The sequence below is a fragment of the Larimichthys crocea genome, chromosome X, assembly GCF_000972845.2.
Source record: "Larimichthys crocea isolate SSNF chromosome X, L_crocea_2.0, whole genome shotgun sequence".
Lineage (NCBI taxonomy): Eukaryota > Metazoa > Chordata > Actinopteri > Sciaenidae > Larimichthys > Larimichthys crocea.
In genome coordinates this window covers 20,561,950-20,586,263 of record NC_040020.1, presented here as the reverse complement: position 1 = coordinate 20,586,263, position 24,314 = coordinate 20,561,950, and the positions used below count along the sequence as shown (strand labels likewise).

Below are 24,314 nucleotides of genomic sequence, written 5' to 3'. Positions count from 1 at the left end.
TACACTGCGTACAACCACAAGAAATACTTAAGGCTTTACGGCACTAGGTCACACAACAGCATCCGTTTCACTGATTTTGGTAAAACTACATCATATTTTATGGAGGAAATGTTTGCAGCTTTCCCTCTGATGCCCACCGGCTGCTCTGCCTGACCGCTTCAACTCTGTGATTTACAGAATTTCCTGATGGATAGTGAGTAGCTAGCTCAGTTTGTTAGCCGGGCTGCCTGGACTATGAGTTCAGAGCACCAGGGGAGTGTTAGGGTTTGTACAACAGGCGCTTTGGACCAACACGACAAGGAGGTTTACGGGTCCAGGATGAGTGGGAATGCTGATGGTGAGTGTAGCTGTTGTCAACCAGAGTTACGCTAGTAGGAAAATGCAACAGGGCTCAACAGCCTCTATAGACATATTGGCAGAGGGGAAGAGACGGAAGAGGACGTTGACGGAGGAAGCTAAGATGAGAAAAGGAGAGTGATGGAGCAAGAAACCGTTCTGGGACTGACTTTTAGTCACTGGTGAGTTTGGTGAAATAAAAGTCTGAAAGACAGACGCCGAGCTGGGCTGACTGCTACTGGACTAGTCAGTAATATTAGCTGCTGCTGTGTCTTGTGTTGTTGCACTCGCTTGATGTTTGGCTGTTGACTCGCTAGTTTTTAGATCATAAGTAATAAAATCATAAGAAATACTTGTGTACAGCTGTTTATATTTACAAGAGTGGTATTACACTCTCAAACTGGGGTCTCTAGATTACAAAAATATCAGTTTCTAAATAATGTCACTAAAAAACACACATCTGAGAACCACTACCTGGGAAACACAAATTGGGCACCACTGACATTTTGTGTAAAATTTGCCAAAAAATGAAATACTTTAAATTTAAAGGAACCATGTTAGCAGGTTTCAACCTGAACTATCATCTGCAACCATAAAGAACTGAGAAGCTAATCAGCCAAGAACTGAAGAGGTGCTGTCAACTCAGAAAGAAGAGATACTGGTGGTAAACATGCCGCTTTTTAGATTATAGACTGCTGCAGTCTGATTTATGAAAGCAATTTCTGAATAATAAGAGAGTTCAGATTTATCTGACTGCTTGTGCTAACTGATGAAAAAGCATCTACGATCAGTAATATAGAGAACTGAGTACTGATACGTTCTCAGGGTTGGAAATTAACTTTTTAAAATGTGAACATCTGCCAGCCTCTGAGATAATGTGGTGTTCAAATTCACCAGCCTCAATAACAAATCATTATTTTGTGTCTGAAATCTACCAGGCAGCATTTCACCAGCGTTTGGCTGCTGCTTATTTCCCAGATTGTCATTGACAGGTGAGTCATAATCGAATGATGAGGCCAGTGATTTGCACACTGTGCTTAAATAAATATACAGTAAATATATGTGACCAACAAGACGTTCTCAGTCAGTGAGCAGAACATCATGATTATTATAAGCATTTTCATGATACCTTGTCATCAGTGCTGTCAACACACCTTCACAATGCTGTCAGTGCAAACACATTTTTAGGACAAGGACAGCAAGACAGTAAGAGAAACAGCATGGGTAATAAGATTTTTAGCTCCAAGGCAAACAAAAAAATTGTTTGCCTTGGAGCTAAAAATCTTCACTGTCACACAGAAACAGTGCAGGACCACTCTCTGACAATTAACACTGCATAACTGGTTTTCTGCATTTCTACTGTAATTTTTTTTAAAAATACCCTCAAAGGTCTGAGTATTGCTGGGGTGTGGTTTAGCTCAGTTGGTAGAGCAGCCGCCCCATGTACGAAAGCTCAGTCCTTGCCGCGGCAGCCCAGGGTTTGAATCCAACCTGTGGCTCTTTCCCACCTGTCATTCCCCATCTCTCTCTCGCCACATTCCTGTCACTCTTCACTGTCTCTGTCAAATAAAGCTCAAAAAGTCTAAATGTCTAAAAAAAAAAAAGTCTGAGCATCTCTAATTTGGTTTCATACATTGTTCCCTCTGGTTTGACAAATCTCGCAGTTTCCACTGCTGAAAAGCAGCACACAGCGTGATGCTCACACCTCCTCGCCTCGCAGCAGGATGCTGTTACACAAGTGATGGGATCTGCCTCACAGCTGAGGAGTTTGTTTCATCTGGTCACTGAATCTTTTGCTCCTTGCTCTTTTCTACAGGATGTCATGATTAGTGGACTGTCAGTGAGTGTGTGTGTGTGTGTCTGGTGTGGTGTGTGTGTGTGTGTGTGTGTGTGTGTGTGTGTGTGTGTGTGTGTGTGTGTGTGTGATGGCTCTGGAACTCTGTAGCGGCAGCAGGAGTGTGTGAGGCGTACAGCTGTGTCCACACTAATTTTGTGGCCGACGGACACGTACACCGGCTTAGAGCTCTTGTCAGAGCTTCGCAATGCCTGGACACAAATACAAACATCAAGTAACTTTCACACATTCGTCTCTCTGTTATTGTTATTGTCATACACATTTTGTCCAGTTTGACTTTTCGTGTGGTGTTCTTTGAAGCCAGGAAGCAACACAACAACCCCTTTGTTAAAAGTATTTGTATCTCTTTTTGTGTGTCTGTCCTTTGCCGCACCTTTCCCAGCACTTTGCCTGAGGCGGCTGTGAGTGGGAAGCTGTCTCCTCCTTTCTGCAAAGCAGCTATCTGTGGAGGCAAAGAAACAGAAATCAAAGTCAAAAAAGATGTACAGCTGGAACAAACTATTAACCTGCTGTGGAGGCTTCTTACTCTGATGGGATTCTTTAAAATCTGTGCGACTTTCATCTCTGCTATGGTTTGTTTCAAACCTCCAAATATAGAACATACTATTTTTTGGAGGATGGCAAATTCTTGATTGACAACATGCATAGTGTTCCAACAATATTATCAGTGAACTGCATTACATTACACATCACATTGCAATGCAAAAAAGAGCTGAATTTGCCATCTGAGTAGGTCAGAGGTTTTTCTCATTACAACACTATGGCGGCAGATTTCACTGATTGGAACAACCAGCTCAAACTGCCTGTGCTGTGGAATTTGATTAGGATAAACAACTTTCTAAAAAGTATTGAAAGTGTCAAAATGTTGTTTAAAATAAATAAATAAATAAAAGTCAAAATGTTTTGAAAATGTCCAGAAATCAGACAAAAAAAAAGTTGTATCTACATTTTTGCAAAACTTTGTAAAATAGTAAAAAGAAGAAGAAAAAGCAATAAATGTCTTTTTTCCCACAAAAATATTTTTACCCCAAATTGTCAAATTTTAAATTGTGTCTGGAAAATCCCTAATACTTTCAAAAAACAGCTAAAACTACAAACAACCACCCAAGCTAAACAAAGTAACTTAAAATCATGATGGTCAATAATAATTCATCCATGGGGACATTTTTAACACTTCGATTTTGTGGATAAAAATGTTTTACATTTTAAATATTTTTTTCTTCTGTAACCTGACAAAGCTCAAAATATAATAGACCTTTTTCACAGCAGCCATTTTGACATAAAATAGTAAACACAGGCCAATGATACTAATTAAGGTTCAGTTCCATTCATTGCAGCAGAGACTTTCCAGTGAGCAACACAGCAGCACGCTGACTCTGTTTGAGCTGAATGGAACGGGACCTTAATTAGTATCATTGATAACACCTGTGTTTACTATTTCATATAAAAACGGCTGCTGTGAAAAATGTCTATATTTCATAAGCCAACACTAACTGTTGAATTTGTTCCAAAAGCTCTGCTGTGTATAACTTCTGCAGAGACATTTTATTATTAAATCCAATCCTATATCTTTAAATTATGAGCTGATGGGGTTTGTTACATATTCTAAAGCATCATATGAGTAAATCTGATGCTTTCTTTGCTGTGTTTTGTCAACCTCAGTCTGCTGGTGCTGCAGCATGTACTCCTGTATGACAGTAGGGCTCTACAGGTGAAACACAGGCCAAATGTCTGACAATGTTTAGATGCTGCATATTTTTGTTTAATTTCCAGGTGCACTGGGGTCACATTTTCTGTCCGCCACAAACAAAGTGGCCTTCATTCTGCTCGGCTACAGCTGACCCTTGATCGTTTCCCTCATATGTTATTCAGTCTTCAAAGATGGTGAGAGAAATACCAAGTATCTAATAATTATCGGCTGCAGAAGTTCCAGGTGCAGGTCAGCAGAAGCGCAGCAGAATGAAGGCCACAGTTTCTGACACAGACCATCAGAAAAAAAAAAAATGACCCTGCCGTGCCTGGAACAAAAACATGCAGTGTCTAAATATTGCCAGATACCAAACCTTTTCAGAACCCATTTTAAAGGCTGAATAATATTAATAACAACAACTTGCACAAAGTAACAGCCATGCAATAATGCCCCCTGGGGAATGATCGTAGCTTTCACCAGATAAAATGAAAAACACAGTGGCGACAGATTTATTGGTCTAAATGAAACTGGGCGATCTTGGTGGCTTCCTATTAGTCTAGTATTAGTAGCCAACAATAAATAAGTCAAATCAAACCATAGCTCAGATGTGTGATTAGTGGATGGACTCAGGTTACCTGCATTTTAAAACCAAGAAAGAACTAAAAGTTTTGGTCACACAGTTGAAGAGACGGTGCAAAGTCAGACATGGTGATGTTGGCTGCTGTTGACAGGTGTGCTGTGGGTTATGGGGCAGAGCGATGAAGGGAGCTTAGCCTCCATGATGGATGGTGTGTCTGCTCTTGTATGACTGATTACAGCAAGCAGCCAGAGGAAAGACAGGAGGGGCCGCACAGGGCCTCCGATCCCGGCTGGGATGAGGCCAACAGTGTGTGTGTGTGTTTGTCTGTCTGTCTGTCTGTCTGTCTGTCTGTCTGTCTGTCTGTCTGTCTGTCTGTCTGTGTTGTGTTTGTTCTGTGTGTGTGTGTGTGTGTGTGAGTGAGAGAGAGAGAGAGAGAGAGAGAGAGAGAGAGACAGAGAGACAGAGACAGAGACAGAGACACAGAGACAGAGAGACAGAGAGAGAGAGAGAGAGACAGAGAGAGAGACAGAGAGACAGAGAGAGAGAGAGAGAGACAGAGAGACAGAGACAGAGACAGAGACAGAGAGACAGAGAGACAGAGAGAGAGAGAGAGAGAGAGAGAGAGAGAGAGAGAGAGAGAGAGAGAGAGAGAGAGAGAGAGAGAGAGAGGTTTGGCTACTCTAAAGTGAGAGCAGGCCTGAAGCCAGAACAGCAGAAGTCAGAAAGACAGAGCAAGTCATCAATAACACACTAGTTTGAGTTACAGCCTGTGTATCCGACAAAGAGAGAGAGAGAGAGAGAGATTAGATGGGAGGAAAAGAAAGTGAGAGGGAATGGAGTCGTAGAGGAAGAGGGATACACTGTAGGTGAAAAGAGACAAAGAGAGGAGGGAAAGACAAATACACAAGATGTAAGATCTGACAAGAAGGACACTGAGCAGCAAGGAACAACAAGGACTTCATTTTCCCAAAGTGTACGGAGGACAAACAGGAGGAAAAGAAACATTTTCCTCCTCTTCTATCCTTTCTGTTCCGTCTCAAAACACCCAGCACTCCCTTCGCCTCTATTCAATCACAGACACATTATATTTACATCTGAGCAATCAGCTCCAGGTAACAGATGGACTGAGCAGGTAAAGAGGATTGCTTCCTCCTAAAGGATGCATACATCCTTTAATGCACTCACTGGCTGTGGAGGGAACTGAACATTTGTTTTCATCTGATTTCTTTCACGACTCAAGTGTCATTTTCCTGCAATGGAAAAAAACTAAAACTTTTCAAACTACAGCTTCATTCAGAACATGAACAGGAGCCGCGAGTCTAAGAAGCCAGTGGAGGGAATATAATACTCAATGCCACTATCACACTCGTTAATCTTGACTTGTTAATGGACTGCTCTTAATCTGTAACTGCAAATGGGGCAAATTGAGGCTTATCAGAGGTCCAGCGTGTTAGGTTTAGAGGGCTCTACATACAAAAGATGGCAGAAATGAAATAGATAAAAATAGTGATATAGCACAACTACATATTATTTCGTGTACAGTCACTTGAAAATAAGAATCATCGTACTTTTGGAACCACCATGTTTCTACAGTAACAAACTAAACACTGGCTCCTAATAAGGTTTTCACGTTCTTCACAAGTTTCACAGCGTTTCCCTGTCACGCTACAGAGTGAGGCGACAGGGTTGGAATCTACACTACACCACTAGATGCCACTAAAATCCTACACACTGCTCCTTTAAATGATGTGAGTACAGTGCTAACATCGCAGGTAACTTCCCAATCCTGAATAGAAGAATGTTTTCGTGTTCTTCTCAGTCTGCCGACTTTGTGGCAAAGTACAGGGTTAGAATCAAGATGTGGTTTCTAGCTTAGCATAAAGAGTAGAAGCAGGTAGTCTGGCCCTCTCCAAAGCTCTAAATATGTCAAAAACTCCAAATCTCACAAATGAACATGTTGTATCCTGTTCATACACAAACAGAAAGGAATTGCAAAAGCAGGAGGTTGTGTTGTCTTTCCTTAATCTTCATGCTAAAGCTAGGCTAACCACATGCTGGCTCCAGATATATACACAGACACAAGTTAAGTCTTCAGAAGAAAGGAAATAAACATTTATGCACATGGTTTAGAATTCTTCTAAAGTATGTACATGCACAATTGTACCACACCACTGGTTATAACAAGACTGAAGTTGCTGTTCGCTGACCACTAACTGCTTACTTACTCCAGGTTCTTACTCTATCATACACCCAGACAAGACAGTTACATCTGCTCATCTTATTCTTAGAGAGAAACCATATGAGGATAATCCCCGCTGAACTATTTTAAAGAAGAGTTTGAACGCTCAATATAAACCTAAATAAAGTGAGTTTTGAATTTAAGTTTTGAAGTTTGTTTGCAGTATTTTTTCCATGCGACTACTTTATTATTGTGCCACAAACGTGCATCTGTGTTTGTACTATACATGCACGCAATATCTTAGCTTCAAAGTGTATTTTGTTACAGTAATACCTTCGAGGATTTGCGCACCTGTGTCCTATAAAGACATACACAAACACCTTGACTCTCAAGGCACGCACATTTAATTACAGCAACTGAGAGAAAGTTCTCTCTGTAACCTTCACACTCACTGCTCAGACTGCATATTGCTTTCCGAAAACTCTCAGTGTGTTTTTGGAAACTCTTTCTGACACCTAATTGAGTATGGCAGCATATTGCTCGACAGTGGTACGTGCAGGTGTTCCTGTAGACGCTAATTTTATTTCTTAACATCTCATGTTTTGAAATTTTGTATGGAGCATGATATGGCTTATGTTTCACAGATTACTTCCCAGCTAATTTTCCCACCAAGCACTCAAACGCCAAAGCTGGTGTTGACTCAAGGCATCGCCATTCTGTGCGTGCCTGTAGACAAATTAAACAGAGCCCCAGAGAGTGACAATTACATCAGTATTGACGGGTGGGGAGTTCTAAAATTTCATGCAACTGAGCAAAGCTAATGTGCTTCAGCCCAAAGATGCGGCATGGGCGTATAATGCTGATGCTACCCGATACTTGAAATGAACATGCCCAAGCCACTAGGATCCTGGCGCGGAGATAGCATCAGTAGATATGTGAGACTGTATCCTCAGAGGTGACCATGTTCTGTGTAAACAAAGAGATCAGGTTCCTCCCTTCAGCACAGAAAACCAACCAACAAGACGAAGTGACGCCAAAGCTGGGGGAGTTGGCTACCCTTCTGTAGAGAATTGAATTAGCGTGTTACACTACTACATGGAGACCACTGAGGGTTATAAGCAGAGAGTCTTTTGACTGCTTGAGAATTGAGTTAGCAGTGGATCGGATGATCATCCATGCTGCTTCCCTTTGAAACTTGTCAGCAGCATTACAGCAAACGCTCATACTACTGTCTGCAAAGAATTTGCATGATGATATTTTCCTCAGAGAAAGCACTTGAGCTCAGTTATTATCACTGTCATCTCAGAGCCCCCCAAAAAATTGGGCTTCAAAACACTGAAGATCCAATTCTAAACCAGAGGGTTGGCAGACGCATTAACAACATAGTGTTTGTTTACGCATCCACAGTCCACATGTATGCTAATGTACAAATCTGATCAAAAAATGAAAATATTGTAATATAATTCATTAGCACAAATGCACAGTGTGGCAGTTCAATAATCTTCTGCTTCTCACATCGAAGATCAAAGCAGCAGACACCACAACTTGTCTTTATCTTCAAATCCCTCTAAATTAGAAAAAGAGAGACAGTTTCCTCTGTTTATCCTCTTACTTTAGACTCCAGCCAGATGCCTGTTTATCAGGCAGATTTAACTTCAGTTTTCTTTTATTTTTACCTCACAGGTCACTGAGGCTCCAGACTGAAACAAAATGAACATTTGCATATTAATGAAATCCAGTTTTCGCTGTCCCATAGGTATGCTTTGACCAATAGGCATTTGCTCCAGCTTGATTTGTATTCAAAAAGCCACATTAGCATTAGCTACACAAGGAGGCCTTGGCATGCAGTAAAAGTCACACTATCAAAACAGTACACACACTAACACACACGCTCACATCTGCGTACAGACAGAAGTGGAAGTGTGAGATCCACGCACGCCCATGCACACTCAGTGTGTAACTGAGGATTCTGTCCTTTGCTTCGTCCCTCTCTGACATTCCTTTGCCTTTTTTTTAGAAAATGCAGTGAGCAACAAACATCAGAAAAAAAGTGATTACACTTTGATAACCTAACTTGAATAATTCATCTATTGACTCTTGTCAAGGATGGCGGCTCTTTTACAGAAACAGCATTGGTACACGGCAAAAAAAGAACACAAAATGTAACATAGTACGCTTTACCTTAAAGTTCTTTAAGCTGAAACTCAGTCACAAAGCTCTGCAGCACAGAAGGTACGGGGGGGGGAATAAAAAGTGAGTTCACGTCTGGTTTAAAGGTCTAAAATTTAGTCTCACCTGTGACTGGTGTTCTTCATTCTTGAACACACCCTGCACCTGCAGCAGGTTCTTGGCCACACCAACACATGGCAGCCCTGACAGCACTCCGAGATGACATGCCAGGCCGAACTCTGCAAGGTCCGAACAGTGACATCATCAAATCTAGACTGAATCTGGATACAAATCACTGTAATACATGCATTTCTTAACCATGTTACCAGTTACTTACTGAGACACTTATTGACGGCGATTGATATGACGGTATATCAATGTTAGGCTGACATGAACTGAGTCAGTTCAGTATGTGGTGCAAAATAATTCATAATCATACTGAATTGTAAAAACTCACATTTGTCATTTGTCATTGGATTTGACTCATTTTTCTTAGTTAATACTTACCTCACTGAATTATATAATTTTGTCAACAAACTATTTGCAGATAGCAGGAAATGCACCAAAACTTTTAGTTACATGTAAATCAAATCACATATTAACATTAACACAATAGATAGAGTTCGTTTTATAGGAGCTATGCAGTGTTTGCTTGTGTGTGTTTATGTGACGTGACTACAAGGTTAGCACTACAGCTAACTACAGCCTGAATGATGTATCTGTCGGCTAAGATGATTTAATTTAGAGTTGTTTATGATTCTTAAATTCCCAGTGAAGTTTACAGTTTCAAAAGGTGCCACTAAACGCATCCTGCCATAAATCAAAAAAAGCTTTACTCACCTCTGTAGTGAAAGAGACCATTCCCATCCACAAACACCACCTGAGAGGACACAGATACTGAAGGTAACTTTTCTATACTACAAAACAAAGACACAGCTGTTAAATAAATAGCAAGGCAAATCTGATTTCTTTAAAGCTCTATGAGTTCTGGGCTTTCACATTTTTTAAGTTTTTAGGCCTTTTGTACAGCAGACGTTTTAACAAGGCATTGTGGGAAACGCACAGGTATACTGAATAATGTTAATCATGGCTGCCCAGATGTTGATGTTATTAGTTTCACCTGTGCTATGAGACTTCATCTGTAGTCTACGACCTCAGATGTCAGACGCAGAGTGTGAGTTTTTACCCTGAGTTTCAAAAGTGAAAGTCAGTCAGAGACAAGATCCTCAAACTGATATTCTGACTCTTCCAGCTCCAGCACACTGATGAATCCTTGAAGCCAAAGGTGACTGTACAGACGCTGAATCATAAGTCACAGAGAGTAACTCACTTCAAAGGTTGAAGATAAAGGGAGCAGTGACTGCATCGGTCCAGGGCTAAATGTCAGTGGAAGTGAAACTGAGTGTGTGTGCACGTCCACTACGGTGTACATGGTATGTGTGTGTGTTTCTATACACACACACACACACACACACACACACACACACACACAGCGTGGGAGAAGGCGAGGGAGGCATGTGTGACAAACAGAAGTGAGTGGGTGAGGATGAATTTGAGAAACAGTGAGCGAGGAAGAAGAGAGGGGAAGAGCTTTGTCACAGTAGCTGCAAATCATTTAGTGTGTTTTAATGAACATGAAGTGAGGTCAGGTTTACACCATCCAAACAATAATGTCAGTAAGTTATCAATCAGTGTGTCAGTACTCTGACTATAACTCAGTCAACAGCCTTTCAGTTCATCCTGGATACCTCAAAAATGAATGAGCAAAACCCACAGCCTCGTCTGTACTTCAAAATTGGTTAGTCAGAAGATGAGGGTGAGGTGAGGGGTATTCAGCTGGTTGGAATCCTACATGCTGAACCTTTAAGATTAAGGCTAGCACTGCAACCTGAAATGCTTCATCGTTCCAGCTTTGTTATCACAGACATGACGGTGGTATCGATCTTCCTATCTCACACAAGTGTACTTCCAAAAATGTTAAACAATTTGAAATGAAGCCAAATTTGAATCTAAATTACACTTGGAGTGAGTCACTGCTAGCATGGCTGAAGACTTTCACTGTGTCTGAGGCTGTTTTATTCCAAGCAGCATGAAAGAATCAAAAATGAAGAAAGAAAATGGCGCGCATCAAAACTCAGCTCGGGACCAACTTATCCTCATTTCAAACAATACAAAGTGAATAGAGAGTGAAAAAAGCAAGAAGTGTCCTTCAATGGATCCTTTAATATGGGAACAAATGACAGGTGTGAGATAGAGGACCAAATCATGTTAAGCACCTCAAAATGTTATTGCAATTACATTTTTACAATTATTAAGTGCCTGAAGTCATCTGAGGTACTCCTCTGAATTAAACATGAAACATCTTATTCACTCTTCTACTTACAGAACATGTTGGGACTACAATTATAATAGTCCATAAACAGTGTGTGTGTGTGTGTGTGTGTGTGTGTGTGTGTGTGTGTGTGTACAGAATCTGACCTGAGGCAAAAGTTTGGGCTGATTTTGCTCCAGCCTCTGCAGAGCCTCCAGGAGGAAGGGAGTTTCTCTGAAAGCCAGGAAGCCAGCTATGTAGGGGGCTGTCAGGGTCACCATCTGACTGTCCTCATACAGCACCTGAGGAAAGGCGAGGAGAAACACTGCTGGATATTTAATGACTTATTTTTCTAGGCAACGAGGTGGCTAACCAGTTGTATTTCTTCATCTGTCCACAAATGCTGCATCTGTGATCCTGAATGCAAACAATGACAATGTGGATCAGGTGTGCATGCTTCAGACAAATGTATCCATCCCAGTGTATACAGTGGATATAAAAAGTCTACACACCCCTGTTAAAATGCCAGGTTTTTGTGATGTAAAAAAATTTGACAAATATAAATCATGTCCAAACTTTTTCCACCTTTAATGTGACCGCAAATGTGAACAATTCAATTGAAAAACAAACTGAAATCTTTTAGGGGGGAAAATAAAAACTTACAATAAGCTGGTTGCATAAGTGTACACACCCTTAAACTAATACTTTGTTGAAGCACCTTTTTTGGGTAGGAGTCAATTAGCATGACACATCTTGACTTGGCAATATTTGCCCACTCTTCCTTGCAAAAGCGCTCCAAATCTGTCACATTGTGAGATCACCCCACAGATGTTCAATAGGATTCAGGTCTGGGCTCTGGCTGGGACATTCCAAAACATTAATCTTCTTTTGGTGAAGCCATGCTTTTGTTGATTTGGATGTATGCTTTGAGTTGTCGTTGTGCTGAAAGGTAAAATTCAGAACAGAAGCCTTGGTTAAGGCCCCGGTTCCAGCTGAAGAAAAACAGGCCCAAAGCATGATGCTGCCACCACCATGCTTCACTGTGGGTATGGTGTTCTTTGGATGATGTGCAGTGTTGTTTTTGCGCCAAACATACCTTTTGGAATTATGGCAAAAAAGTTCAATCTTAGTTTCATCACACCATAACACATTTTCTGATATGCTTTTAGGAGACTTTGTGTTTTTTTTTTTGCTAAATTTAGCCGGGCTTGGGTGTTTTTTTTTTTTTTTTCGAATGAAAAGGCTGCTGTTTTGCCACCCTATCCCATAGCCCAAATGTATGAAGAATACTGTTCTCACATGTAGTGCACAGCCAGTACTTGCCAGAAAATCCTGCAGCTTCTTTAATGTTGCTATAGGCATGAGCTTACACGTCTGCTCTGAAAATCTATTGTCTTAGAAGAGGTTTGAATTCAAAGACATTAAACATGATTAGTGATATAGTATATAGTACAGTATTTATATGAAGTACAAAAAAAAAAGATTTCTGACATTTCCTAAGCTCATACTCAGAAAAAATCATCAGAAAATGATACGATCCCAGTGGTTTGGTGTATCTGTGGTTTCGTGCATTGGGGACTGCTGTTTATGCACCATTATAAAATTAGCATAATCTATGTAAAGTTGTAAATATAATCAAAAGCACATATTATTTATGTCAGAAATGAACTTCTGAACTTTATTCAGAGGTGGGAAAGTCATTTAAAGTCTTGAGTCAAGTGCAGCTCCCGCATTTGGAAGTCATTACAGGATGTGCTCATCCAAAATGTTTAGACAGTTCGTTATAATGTGGAAATGAATTTGGTTCACCTTCAGTCAGTTTGATGAATTAAAAGAAATATTAATAATATTAATATTACTCTCAAGTGAAGTTTAGAACATGTTAAACAGTATGCCTTTGCATGGTATTACTTTGCAGTTCCAGTGAATTTCTGAGCTGAATATTTTCATGACCTTTGACCATATTATAGTTCTAATAGGTGCTAATCTCAGGTCCAAACATCCATCCATCCTTCCCTTACTCTTTGCACAACATGATTGGCTGCTGTCGGGAAAATTAAGAGTTGATCATTGCACATTTCAAAGTCAAAAGACTATGTGATGTTGAAATTGCAATCTTGCAATTGAAGCCTTTTTATTTTATCCAGACACGTTTAAAGTCATCAGTTGAGCTTGGCTCAAGTCCTGGTGATATCTGAGTCCACAGTACTGCTGTTTGTCAGCATGAACGTGGATTTCACAAAAGCTTGTTTCAGTGAGATGACTGAGAGGACTACTTTATAATTTTTGAATAGTCTTTCATGCTTCTTGGGTTGTAGAAGTTGTATTTCTGAATAGATGTTCTGTATGAACTTCTGAAGCTGGAGAGCAAAACGCTGTACAATGCTTCAACCAGACTGACAACTGAAAGGGCAGAAAGACACAAAGATCGCTCCGAGCAACAGTGAAATAAGAATAAAAGAGATCCCCAGTCAATCGTAAAAGAAAAAAACAGGAGCAGCTTCCTGCTTCAAGGTCAAGTGCACAATAATGTCTATAAAAGCTGGAATTAACAGGCGCGTTGCTTTATCAAAGCTGTTCTCATAGAAACAGGAGGTAGCTCTAGGGTTAGCACTGTTGTAATTCGATCACTGAACATATTATGGACTGATAAATCACAGTTTAAACCTTCTCAGGTTAACCAGTGAGTAGATTGCAGAGCTCCCAAAAGACTTGCGGTTCAATAAAGATGTCGGGTCACTTACACTTCTCTGGACTGGATTCAAAATTGAAATATTCTGGAAAAAATGGTCACAACAATATTCTTCTGTGTCATACAGCACAGGGACATTGACTGAATGGAAGTTTTAATCACTCTTCTTTTGAAGGCACAACTATCTCAGATGTAATTTATTTTTGTCTGAACATGACAGGCGACACCAAACCTTTGAACTGTAGTGTAGATGTAGATATAAACCAGAGGGACCAGAGTGAATCTAAATATGAGACCCAGTCTGTTGAGGTAAAAGGCTCTGAACTGAAACTCTCATTGGAGTCAAGTTCCCAAAATGACTCCATCTTCCTCACAAACCGTGGTGCTGTGATGTTCAAGCTGTCACCAGAATCTGCTCACAATGAGAGGATGCACTAAGGTTGTAACAGCAGCGACAAACACCTTTTATCAAGTCCTACAACAGAGGCTACAAATAGATTACAGCAAGAGCTCTTGTTTGTAAATGAATGCAAGCCCACAAGCGTCGGCACAAGAACGTCTTGTGAATAGACTGACAGAAATAGCTACCATTCAGGATATGTCAATGTCATATTTTTGACTGCAGTGACCTTCAGTGGTGATAAAGCCTCGCTGAGTGTTATGCAGTGAGAATTACTGCCCAGAATTTCAACAATACAATAAACCAATAAAACTACAACATTTCTGTCTTTTTTTTCTGTGAAACTTCACAGCAGTGGACACGCTGTGCATCATGTTATCCATATTACTTTGTGTCACAAATGGCCTTAGGTGGCAGTGTTGGAGTAAATTGAAAGTAAGCAGGGAACATAATCCCATTATTGGACAGCATTTCTGAACAACATTTCATTAGCCTTGTTGGGTCCTTGTATCAGCGGCGCAGGGGTGACAAATGTCATTAATTATAACGGGTTATATAATAAGAAGGTGCCAGCAGTCCATGTTAATGTACAGATAAATAGCAGGAGCGGAGAACGCTTGTGAAAGGCTGTATGAAGAAGTAAATGAGATGAAAATAGGGAGTGCCAAAGTCCCTTCAACAACAGTCAGTTTAACAAGACTCAACCTTGAGCTGTATTGTATATTAAGCCTCGGCTCCCCAGTGTATTAAAATTGCCTTTTATGCTTGGAAAGTCCACTTTGAGTGCTTAGGTTGGCTTGAAAAATGTAGTTGGATTAGATTAGACATCCAACACTTTTATGATAAAGAATATTAAAATTCCACACACTTTAGAGAGGAGGAACAGGTTAAATGATTAGAAGACCTTTACAAAATGAATCGATAACATTCAAAGGTCCCTTTGAGTTGGAAAGATGTTTTGACACAAGGTTTGAGAAATAACCACTTTCTGATGTTTCATAGGTAATTCATAATTCATAATAATTCCTTTATGATACTGTAGAGTACATTTACATTTCTATAGCATAATGTTAGAAGCACAGAGTTTTATCAAACATTTGTGATGATTCTACATTGCTGTAGAATCTTTAGATAGAAAAGTTTAAACTTCAACTCAAAATAATACAATATAACATAATATATTGCCTGATGAGTTACAGGTTAAAACTAAAGAAGCAAAATTGGAAGCCAGGCTGAGCAACATCATGGAATCTAGATGTTATTATAGATCTATGATATCAACTTTATAAAGTGATGACGTTACCATTTTTAAAGCTTGCCTCCAAGTTGCCAAAAAAATATAATATATTATTATATTAATGAACTTTATTATTTTGTAATATAAAATAATTATTGCAGGCTTAAATATAAATTACTATAAGCTAATGTGCAAATGACCAAAAATACAAGAATTACTTTGAACATTTGTTTGACAGAATAATCTTAACTCATCTCAATCTGTTGTCATGGAGATAGCTCAGCTGTCATCATGTAAGTACCTACCTCAGTTCATACATAGCACAGTGAGCAATCGCACCAAAATGTCAGGTCAAGGTCAGAATGAACTTCTGTAAGTGATCTTATAGTTTGTAAAATGTATGATTTGCTTACTTGTTAGTACTGTACACTATTCCCAATGTACGCGAGACCGCTCCTCTGTAAGTCGCTGTCCTCCTCTGTAAGTCGCTTTGGATAAAAGCGTCTGCTAAATGCAATGTAATGTAATGTAATGTAATGTAATGTAATATTATTCTTGATTTGAATGAATGAATTGATTCATTTATTTTACACTAAAAATATGTTGAGTACATCTGGCCAATCTACTTCAGCAAATAAGAATATGAAATGTTCACATTGTTTGTTTAAAAGAACAACATCACATGAAGATTCACTGTTTTTCTCTATGTATCTACTCAATCTGGTCCAAGGATTGTGTAGCTATACAGATAGAAGAACAGTGACTCATTCCGTACAAATTTTAATAAATGTGTAGTACGTCATATTTTAATGTTGTGTATCCTCCTGCATATCCTATCCTATCCAGTACTGCTGACACTGCTTTCTAAAAATCTCTTGAGACTATCAAACAAGTGGAAACAGACACAGGACATAAAAAAACAATAGTTCTAGGGGTTACACATGGAGGAAATTCATAAAAGTAGAAGCAAGATCACTGGACAGGCACAACCACAGATTAAATATCTGTCTTGGAGGTTCATGATCAGAGGATCGCAGTCAAAAACCCATAGGAGAAATGATCAATGGTGACAGTAAAGCATTTCAAAATCACTTCACAGTGGCTGACAGACGCAAGCAGACAGCCTTGGCGTGTTCACAGTCATCACAGACACAGTTTTCAGGAGTCGTACAAAAGCAAAGCAAGAGTAATTAAACTACAGAAAGACGAGACTCCCTCTGACCTTGCATTCACGACAACAATAAAGTTAGCAAGACTATCATTTAAAGGCAAATCACATATTCTGGTAGTCTTTTACATTGATTTGTTTGCATATGTTCTTTAGAAGTGTTGAATACATTCTGTGATTATTCTTCTTGTCTTGTCTAAAATGTGGATATTTCTGACAAACTCAGCCTTCTGTTATGTAAGAGGCTGCCAGACTTGGCAAATTAATTCTGTCAGTGCTGCTGCAGTTCCCAGCTGTGACCACTAGAGGCTGACAAAGCTCATCTCTAATCAGCAGGTGTAAAGAGGAGACAGCTCACCTCCAGGTCTGGGTAGCTGAGGACCACAAGCTGGGCACAGGCGTTGACGTCATCCCCTTTAATGAAGGAGAGGTCCACTCCGCCGACTCTCTGCAGGCCTGAGAAGTCCGGGCTCCTCTGCCAGTCCTCAGTGTCCTCCTCCACCACCTGCTGTCTGAGACGGGCCTGCTCACTGCACGGAGGACAGACGACTGAGTGTGACAGTGCAAACACAGATACTCCTATGAGAACCACTTCACTCCAGAACTATTGAGAATAAACAATCTGTAACACTAAGGCAGACAAAGGGAGACTGACAATTGCTATCAGTCTCATGGTTTTCAATGTTACACTCTTACGCTGCGGGTATCTGGACCCATGACCTCAGTACTTCTAAAATCCTGTCTACGGCCCTGAGAGGACACTAAGCACTTTTTGTTAAGCACTCCTACTGCTGCAGCTAAGTATATACAAATTCTTTAAATTAATGAATGTGGCATTTTGTAAATGTCAGAAAATAGTGAAAAATGTTCATTATAATTTCCCACAGTCCAACGTGACTTGTTTTTAAACACAAAGCTCCGACGCTAGCCTACAAAACCATCTCAGGATCTGCCCCTGCCTATCTCAGCGTCTTACTAAAGGCTCATGTCCCGACCAGGGCGCTACGCTCCGCTCATACAAACCATCTAGTTGTACCCTCGCCTCTCGCAAAGCGAGGTCACTCTAAACTCTTCTCTGTGGTCGTCCCCAAATGGTGGAATGACCTACCAACGGCTACTAAAACAGCAACATCCCTTTCTATCTTTAAAAAACTTGTAAAAACCTTTCTGTTTCGAGAACGCTTCCCTGCCTAACAAAACTAACAAAACTAACAAAACTAACAACTACTCTGTGCTCCTTTACGCCTTTCTCAGCTTATGTCCTTCTCTGTAAGTCGCTTTGGATAAAAGCGTCTGCTAAATGCAATGTAATGTAATGTAATGTAATGTTTTAAACAGCCAACAGTCCCAAACTGTAAGATAATCAATGGATTATTAGACATGACAGAGAAAGCACGTTTATTTTCAGATAGACCAACAATCCAGAACATCAGATTATATTCAATTTATGTAGAACAATGTAAAGCACCACAGCAGACAATGTTTCTGAACAATGTTCCAGCAGGTTTTCTGTGAATTCTAAACTTTTTCATTCATTTCATCTGGACAGAAGTTAAACTGCTGTGTCTGAGTCCTGAGGATCTGTAGGTGGTGGACACAAGAACAGGTTAAGTCATAACTGGGTTGAGACAACTAGTGGCCTGTGTGTCTACTCAGAGCTCTGCACGTCAAACACACACACACACACACACACACACACACACACACACACACACACACACACACACACACACACACACTCAGCTGGAGATGGCAGGCAGCATAAGGACATAATAAGGGATCATGGCGTCATCACTGGCCATGTCATTACAAACTCTACAAATCTGCTGAGGATGGGTGGCACTCGTCCAGAGCTGCTGGCAGAGAGTTCCAACAACACATGGACACAGACAAGCGCAGCGACATCTCTCACCAACCTCCACCTGATCACACTGACACTGATAACAAGCAGCTGCACCGTGGACTAAAGGTCACGTGACTCGTGCTGTCTGTGTGAGGTCACTGTGTGTGGCATCAAAGTAAGAAGAGCACGCTGACCTCTCCCACTGCTTCACCAAGTCCTGCGCAGGAGGAGCAGACATCTCCGTCAGCCTGTCGGAGTTTTAATGAGGAGAAATGAACTGACGTCAGAGACGCTCGGTGCTCACGGGTCCCTCACAGCACAGCCGTATTCACGCGAGATCACGCGAGAATTCCCAATGTACGCGAGACCGCGAGATCCCGCGATAAACCGTGTGTATAAAGGAAACAACAACAAACAGCTGACTTTGCTTCTCCGACGAGGAAGAACTGTTGATCTGGCCATATATCCTCAATTTTCTGCTTTACCATGGGTACGTTTGCTACACAGTTGATATATTTGTCTGGTTTCATGAGTTTGATCGTAGTTTCATTATGTCCTACTTTGTTGTGCTGTATTGACACTGTAATTAGTTAATACTTGTAAAAGTCCAGTTATGAATGACAAGACATGGAACAATGATTTGTGGCTCTTGTTTTGTTTATAAAACCATACATTTCATTCATCATAATTATGTCATGTGTACTGTTCACATACAGTGCCTGTCAGCAGAAGGAGAACACTTGCATTAGTTCTCTTACTTGAAGGACTGCAGAGGAGGGGAAGAGGGAGAAGAAGCCGAGTTTGGGTTCATCCCTTCAACCAGCAGAGAAGACAACAAGGCGATTTTTACCATCTGGTGGCTGAACTGAGGCTGGACAGTCAACGCCACTATGAGTATTTCAGAATGAGTGCAGAGCAAATGGACGAACTTCTATCCCTCATCGGCCCTGAAGTGACCAGGCAAAGCACAAACTACAGAGCTGCTATAGAACCTAAGCAGAGACTGGCTGTAGCACTAAGGTAAGCCACAAACAAATGAAATCACAACATCACAATCACAACGGAAGAAATATATTTTAATTTGAAAACTTAACCAAAATAAAAACCTACATACTAATAAACCTAAATACTAAAATAATAATAAAAAAAAAAAAACAGTAAAAGTAACAGTATTAAATGTTCAGTCGGGGTAATATGGCCCCATCACATTCGGATTCAGGATGCATCATTGCTCTGAACGACTCTGATTGTGGTGGTGGGGTGGGTGAATTGGTTGAAAATGGCTGGAATGTCCTGGAGTGGGGGGGAGGCAACGGTATTCAAGGCGGTTGAAGTTGTAGGGGGTGGGATGTTCATCCCAAAGAGGGGGGAGGTTGTTGTGAGGTCTGGTCTCTCTCGTAGTTATACAGTAGAGCCAGGATCTCAAGTTTGGCCTGTTGCAGGTTGTCCTTATTTAGTCTGTGCAACATTGGCACAATGCTCAAGGCAAAATAGTATGCCTCGTCCAGCTCCCCATCAGGCATATGAGGTTTTGGCACCGGCTGCTCCAGCAGAGAGATCAGCCGCTCCCCAATATCTGTGTCTGTTGTTTGGCCTCTTCTGCTTTCCTGGGGAGCCTGCGCTGCAACAGCCGGTCTAGAAGGTCTGTCCCTGGGGCTACGGGACCTGGAAGTGGATGCTGGTGCTGATGCTGATGCTGATGGAGCCTGGGATGTGAATGGTTGTTGAGGGGTGCTGGACCGATCCTCAAACTCTGACAATGATTGAGGGTTACCCGACCATTCTTCAACATTTTGTAGCTGGCTCAAGTTGATTTTTGAACTATTTGAAAAGAAAAAAGTTACACATACGAACAATTTGCATATGAGCATAACAGTTTAAGTTCTCACCACTTTGAAGATGCATTTATTACAACACAAATACTGTTGTCAATATTGTTTGAGGCTTCAATAATTGCATGAAATTTACGTTTGTTTAAGTAATTTATACAGACCTTCTTGGTTGGATATAGGGCAAAAGGAAGGACATGATGTCTGTATATTTCCACTCCTTTTGGATGCCACCTACCAATCCACTTTTTTTTCTGTTTTTGACAAAAGAATCCCTTAAAGCCCTCCATCTTGCTTTACATGTGTCAGCTGAAACAAAGGAGACACAGGTGAATCAAAAATGTTCACATATAACTTATATTTATTTGCTTCTTCCCTCACAGGTACATGGCTTCTGGGGATTCACTAGTGAGTCTGGCATATAGCTACCGCCTGGGGCACAGTACAGTAATAAACTCAGTCCACATGGTGTGTGCTGCCATTGAGAAAACCATGATTGAGAGGTTCCTACCCAGGCCAACACAAGAGACATGGGAGGAAGTGGCTGATGGCTTCTGGAAGAAGTGGAATTTTCCAAACTGCCTGGGAGCAATAGATGGGAAGCATGTGAGAGTCACTCAGACTGGGAGTCAGTATTTTAACTACAAGAAATCTTTCTCCATAGTGCTTTTGGCACTTGTGGACTCGAACTACAGGTTCAGGGTCATTCAAGTGGGGGACTACAAAAGCACTAGTGATGGTGGTGTATATGCTGGGTCAGCTCTGGGGAGAGGAATGGAGACCAAAACACTTTATGTCCCACCCAGTACCTCTCTGCCTGGCGCTGCTCACTTGGGTGATGTGCCACATGTCATGGTGGGTGATGCAGCCTTCCCACTGAAACCATACCTAATGAGGCCATACCCTGGACTAAACCTCAGTCACCAAAAGAGGATATTTAACTACAGACTTTCAAGGGCAAGGATGGTGGTTGAGAATGCGTTTGGCATTCTGTCCTCCAGGTGGAGAGTACTGCTTCGCAGGATCAACCTGCGCCCACAACATGTGGACACCCTCGTTGTGGCTGCATGCATTCTCCATAATTTCCTGCTTGTCCCGAGAGAGGCTGTGGGCTTGCTGGCGGAGGCAGAGCAACAGGGGAGAAACCTGCCACCAGTACAGAACATGGGAGGAAACAGGGCCTCAAGAGAGGCCTGTAATGTGAGGGAGGTCTTCTCCACCTATTTCAACTCCCCACAAGGCAGTGTGTCTTGGCAGGACAAGATGGTGTGAAAGACAAAAGTGTGGAAAATGTATATATTTGTAAATATATGTCTTCTGTTATTCAGATGTTTTTTTTATCATGCTCATTAGAGATGTATTGTTCTGTTGTTCTAAAGATGGCATCATTTACTGTAAATAAAACATTTACACAGTCTGCTGTTGTATTCTTTCATCTCCCTAAGTGTGTGTGTGTGTGTGTGTGTGGGGACCATAGCTGTGTGAAATCTTGTCTATGTATTATTTTTTTTCCAGAAAGTTTAAAATAAAAGCAAATGGTTAAAAGTACAAAAGTTTAAAAAATATTTAGTCAAGTACAAAAAAACTGATATTTAAGTCATTCAAATGTAACTTTGCACTGATCAGAAATATAATGTTCTATATTAATACATTTAAAAAACATTTTACAGATATTTAAAGGTAGCTTCTGTAAAGTTCATTTAAAGGTTTGTACTCACCATCCACTTCCAAAACTTCTGCAATTAAATGCCAGGCTCTGTCCTTGTGTCCATTGTCCTTATAAAAAGGATGTGTTATGTCATAGATGATTTTGTGTTGTTCGACCTCAACAATGAGCCTTTCGTCATCCATGTCGCTGACCCTCTCGATTGACTGCTCACCTGGTCCCACCTGTCATGACGTAACGTTGATGTGAAGTTATGATAAACTACAAGAACTGCGTATTGTGTTTTATTTTGAAAGGGGGCGGAAGCGCATTACGTGGATGCTGTGTCGGATTTCCTGTCTGGTGCAGTCTGCCCTGTTGAGATCCACGCGGTTTTCCAGCGGCTCGCGTGGAAAATAGAGGTGCTCCGGAGTGATATCGCTGCAGCGCGGACAGTCGCTTCGCGGCGCGCCCTGTGTGAGTGCTCTCACTGAGCAGAATGGCAGCGATCAGCTCCGGTAACCGCGACGCAGCCGTTCCGCGGTGCTTACGTCCCCGGTGTGAGTGGGCCTTCCGTGTGTGACATCACAGCAAAGGCGGAGCCCTGCGTCTGACGTCAGTCAGTGTGGCGTTACGCGGGTACGTTATGCCATCTAGTGGCCAAAAGAGCGAATTACAGCAAAAGAAACACGACTATAAAAATCCTATTTTTTATTTTTTTTTAAATTAATTTTTAAAGTAAAGTATTTTTCTTATTGTCCTATAGCTGTCAGTGTCCTATGTCTCGTCAAGACTGTTTTCCCTCTACCATGTTCAATCTTTTAATTTTGTTTTCTCAGTGTCTCAGTCTTCTGGCCCTTTGCTATATATACTACCTTTAGTATCCTGTTTCAGTCTACTATATAAATAAAGTTATTACTATTATTAGTAGTAATTAAAAAAAAAAAAAAAAGACAACATCTGTGCTTAATGACCAGGCGGCTAAAATTAATGGTGACTAAATTGGACTGTGACAGTTTTAGAGCAGGTCACCTCAAATAGCATTTGTTACTTACTACATCTAAATCTGTCAACAGCTTCACTTCACTAACTCCGGAGACATGACATGTGACCACATGCACAGAGACCCCAGCAAAAAAATGCCACATTTGACTCCACTGGAAAAGCAGATGGAGTGGTAACATATGTTTTAGTGGTCCATAGACTAGCACGGGCTGTCAACAGGCAGGTAGGCTGAGAACGATTAAGTTAACACTGGAGCACAGGAATTCCCAGGGATTGCCTAATGGTAAAGGGGCGAACCACAGCCAAATACCTATGTTGCATATCATACGTTCTTCCTCCCCACACATTCCTGCCATTTGACAGTCAAATAAATGCAAAAATGCTGAAATATTTCTGTAAGATATGATGTAATCATTCATTTCATTTCTATGTGGATGATACTCTGTTATAGATAGTAGTAGATAGATAGATAGATAGATAGATAGATAGATAGATAGATAGATAGATGATAGATAGATAGATAGATATGATAGATAGATAGATAATATACATATAAAATATCAAAAAAGCAATAGTAATACGATAAAATAAAATAAAATATATTGTACAGAGGTATACAGCAAGTTGGCAGTGTTGATATGAAAAGTAGGGAGAAATGTGAGGTGACTGTAGATTGTAGATTATGATTTAGCTTTTGTTATACAGTGTAATAGATGTGGCAGGAAAGATTTCCTGTATCTGTGTCCCTTTGACAGCGAAGCTGTAGCAGCCTGTGGAGAAGCTGCTCCGCTGTCTGTCCACTGTGTGGTGGAGAGGGGTGCTGCTCATTGTCCATGATGGATAACAGTTTATTCAGCATCTCCTCTCCACCACAGTCCTCAAGAGACTCAAGTCTCAGTCCAAAAACAGAGCCAGCCTTCTTGATGATCTTATCAAGTCTGTTGTGTCGCTGGCTCTGATGCTGCTGCCTCAACAAAACAGCAAAGAAGATTGCACTGGCAACAACAGACTGGTAGAAGATCTCCAACATCTTGCTGCACACGTTGAAGGATCTCAGCTTCCCGCGGAGGAGAGTCTGCTCATCCCCTTCTTGTACACAGCCTCGGTGTTAGATTTCCAGTCCAGTCGCTTGTTTCGATCACCACTCCGAGGTATTTGTAGTCCTCCACCTCCTCCACACCACTCCCCTCTGATCCTTAGTGGCTGTGAAGGCGTCTCTTCCTCCCTGAAGTCGATCACCTCTCTCTGGTCTTGTGATGTTCAGTCACCTCAGGTGGTTCTGTTCGGACCACTCTACAAAGCTGTCTATCATGTCCTGTACTCCCCCTCCTCTCCATCTCCTATACACCCGACAACAGCGGAGTCATCAGAGAAC

General features: G+C 41.0%; 3 protein-coding genes across 7 annotated transcripts in view; 1 reads left to right on the top strand and 2 right to left on the bottom strand.

Annotated features, from left to right (window-relative positions):
- The window catches only part of LOC104921546 (endonuclease V), a 66,119-nt gene extending 47,314 nt beyond the window's left edge, over positions 1 to 18,805 (bottom strand). For 3 of the 5 annotated variants that reach the window (XM_027283115.1, XM_027283116.1, XM_027283117.1), the window contains exons 1-7: positions 18,655 to 18,804; positions 16,976 to 17,147; positions 11,288 to 11,422; positions 9,650 to 9,689; positions 8,936 to 9,048; positions 2,565 to 2,633; positions 2,260 to 2,382 (exon numbers count right to left, since the gene is read on the bottom strand). In XM_027283115.1, the coding sequence (XP_027138916.1) occupies positions 2,260 to 2,382; positions 2,565 to 2,633; positions 8,936 to 9,048; positions 9,650 to 9,689; positions 11,288 to 11,422; positions 16,976 to 17,147; positions 18,655 to 18,698 (696 nt within the window). In that variant the 5' untranslated portion in view covers positions 18,699 to 18,804. Of the gene's footprint in view, positions 1 to 2,259; positions 2,383 to 2,564; positions 2,634 to 8,935; positions 9,049 to 9,649; positions 9,690 to 11,287; positions 11,423 to 16,975; positions 17,167 to 18,654 lie in introns of all 5 variants that reach the window. The other 2 variants (XM_027283114.1, XM_027283118.1) reach the window with 2 other exon arrangements.
- Positions 18,806 to 18,843: 38 nt separating this feature from the next.
- zgc:194221 (protein ALP1-like) lies at positions 18,844 to 21,995 on the top strand. The gene is made up of 3 exons (XM_019273816.2): positions 18,844 to 18,950; positions 19,177 to 19,480; positions 20,673 to 21,995. Exons 1-3 carry the CDS (start codon positions 18,947 to 18,949, stop codon positions 21,559 to 21,561), a joined length of 1,197 nt encoding a protein of 398 aa, XP_019129361.2. The 5' UTR covers positions 18,844 to 18,946; the 3' UTR covers positions 21,562 to 21,995.
- LOC109141865 (transcription factor Adf-1-like) lies at positions 19,478 to 22,618 on the bottom strand. Its single transcript, XM_019273817.2, has 4 exons — positions 22,270 to 22,618; positions 22,008 to 22,179; positions 20,454 to 20,598; positions 19,478 to 20,281 (listed from the first exon to the last, which is right to left on the bottom strand). The coding sequence occupies exons 2-4, from the start codon at positions 22,138 to 22,140 to the stop codon at positions 19,813 to 19,815; spliced, it is 747 nt and encodes a 248-aa protein (XP_019129362.1). The 5' UTR covers positions 22,141 to 22,179; positions 22,270 to 22,618; the 3' UTR covers positions 19,478 to 19,812.
- Positions 22,619 to 24,314: the final 1,696 nt, after the last annotated feature.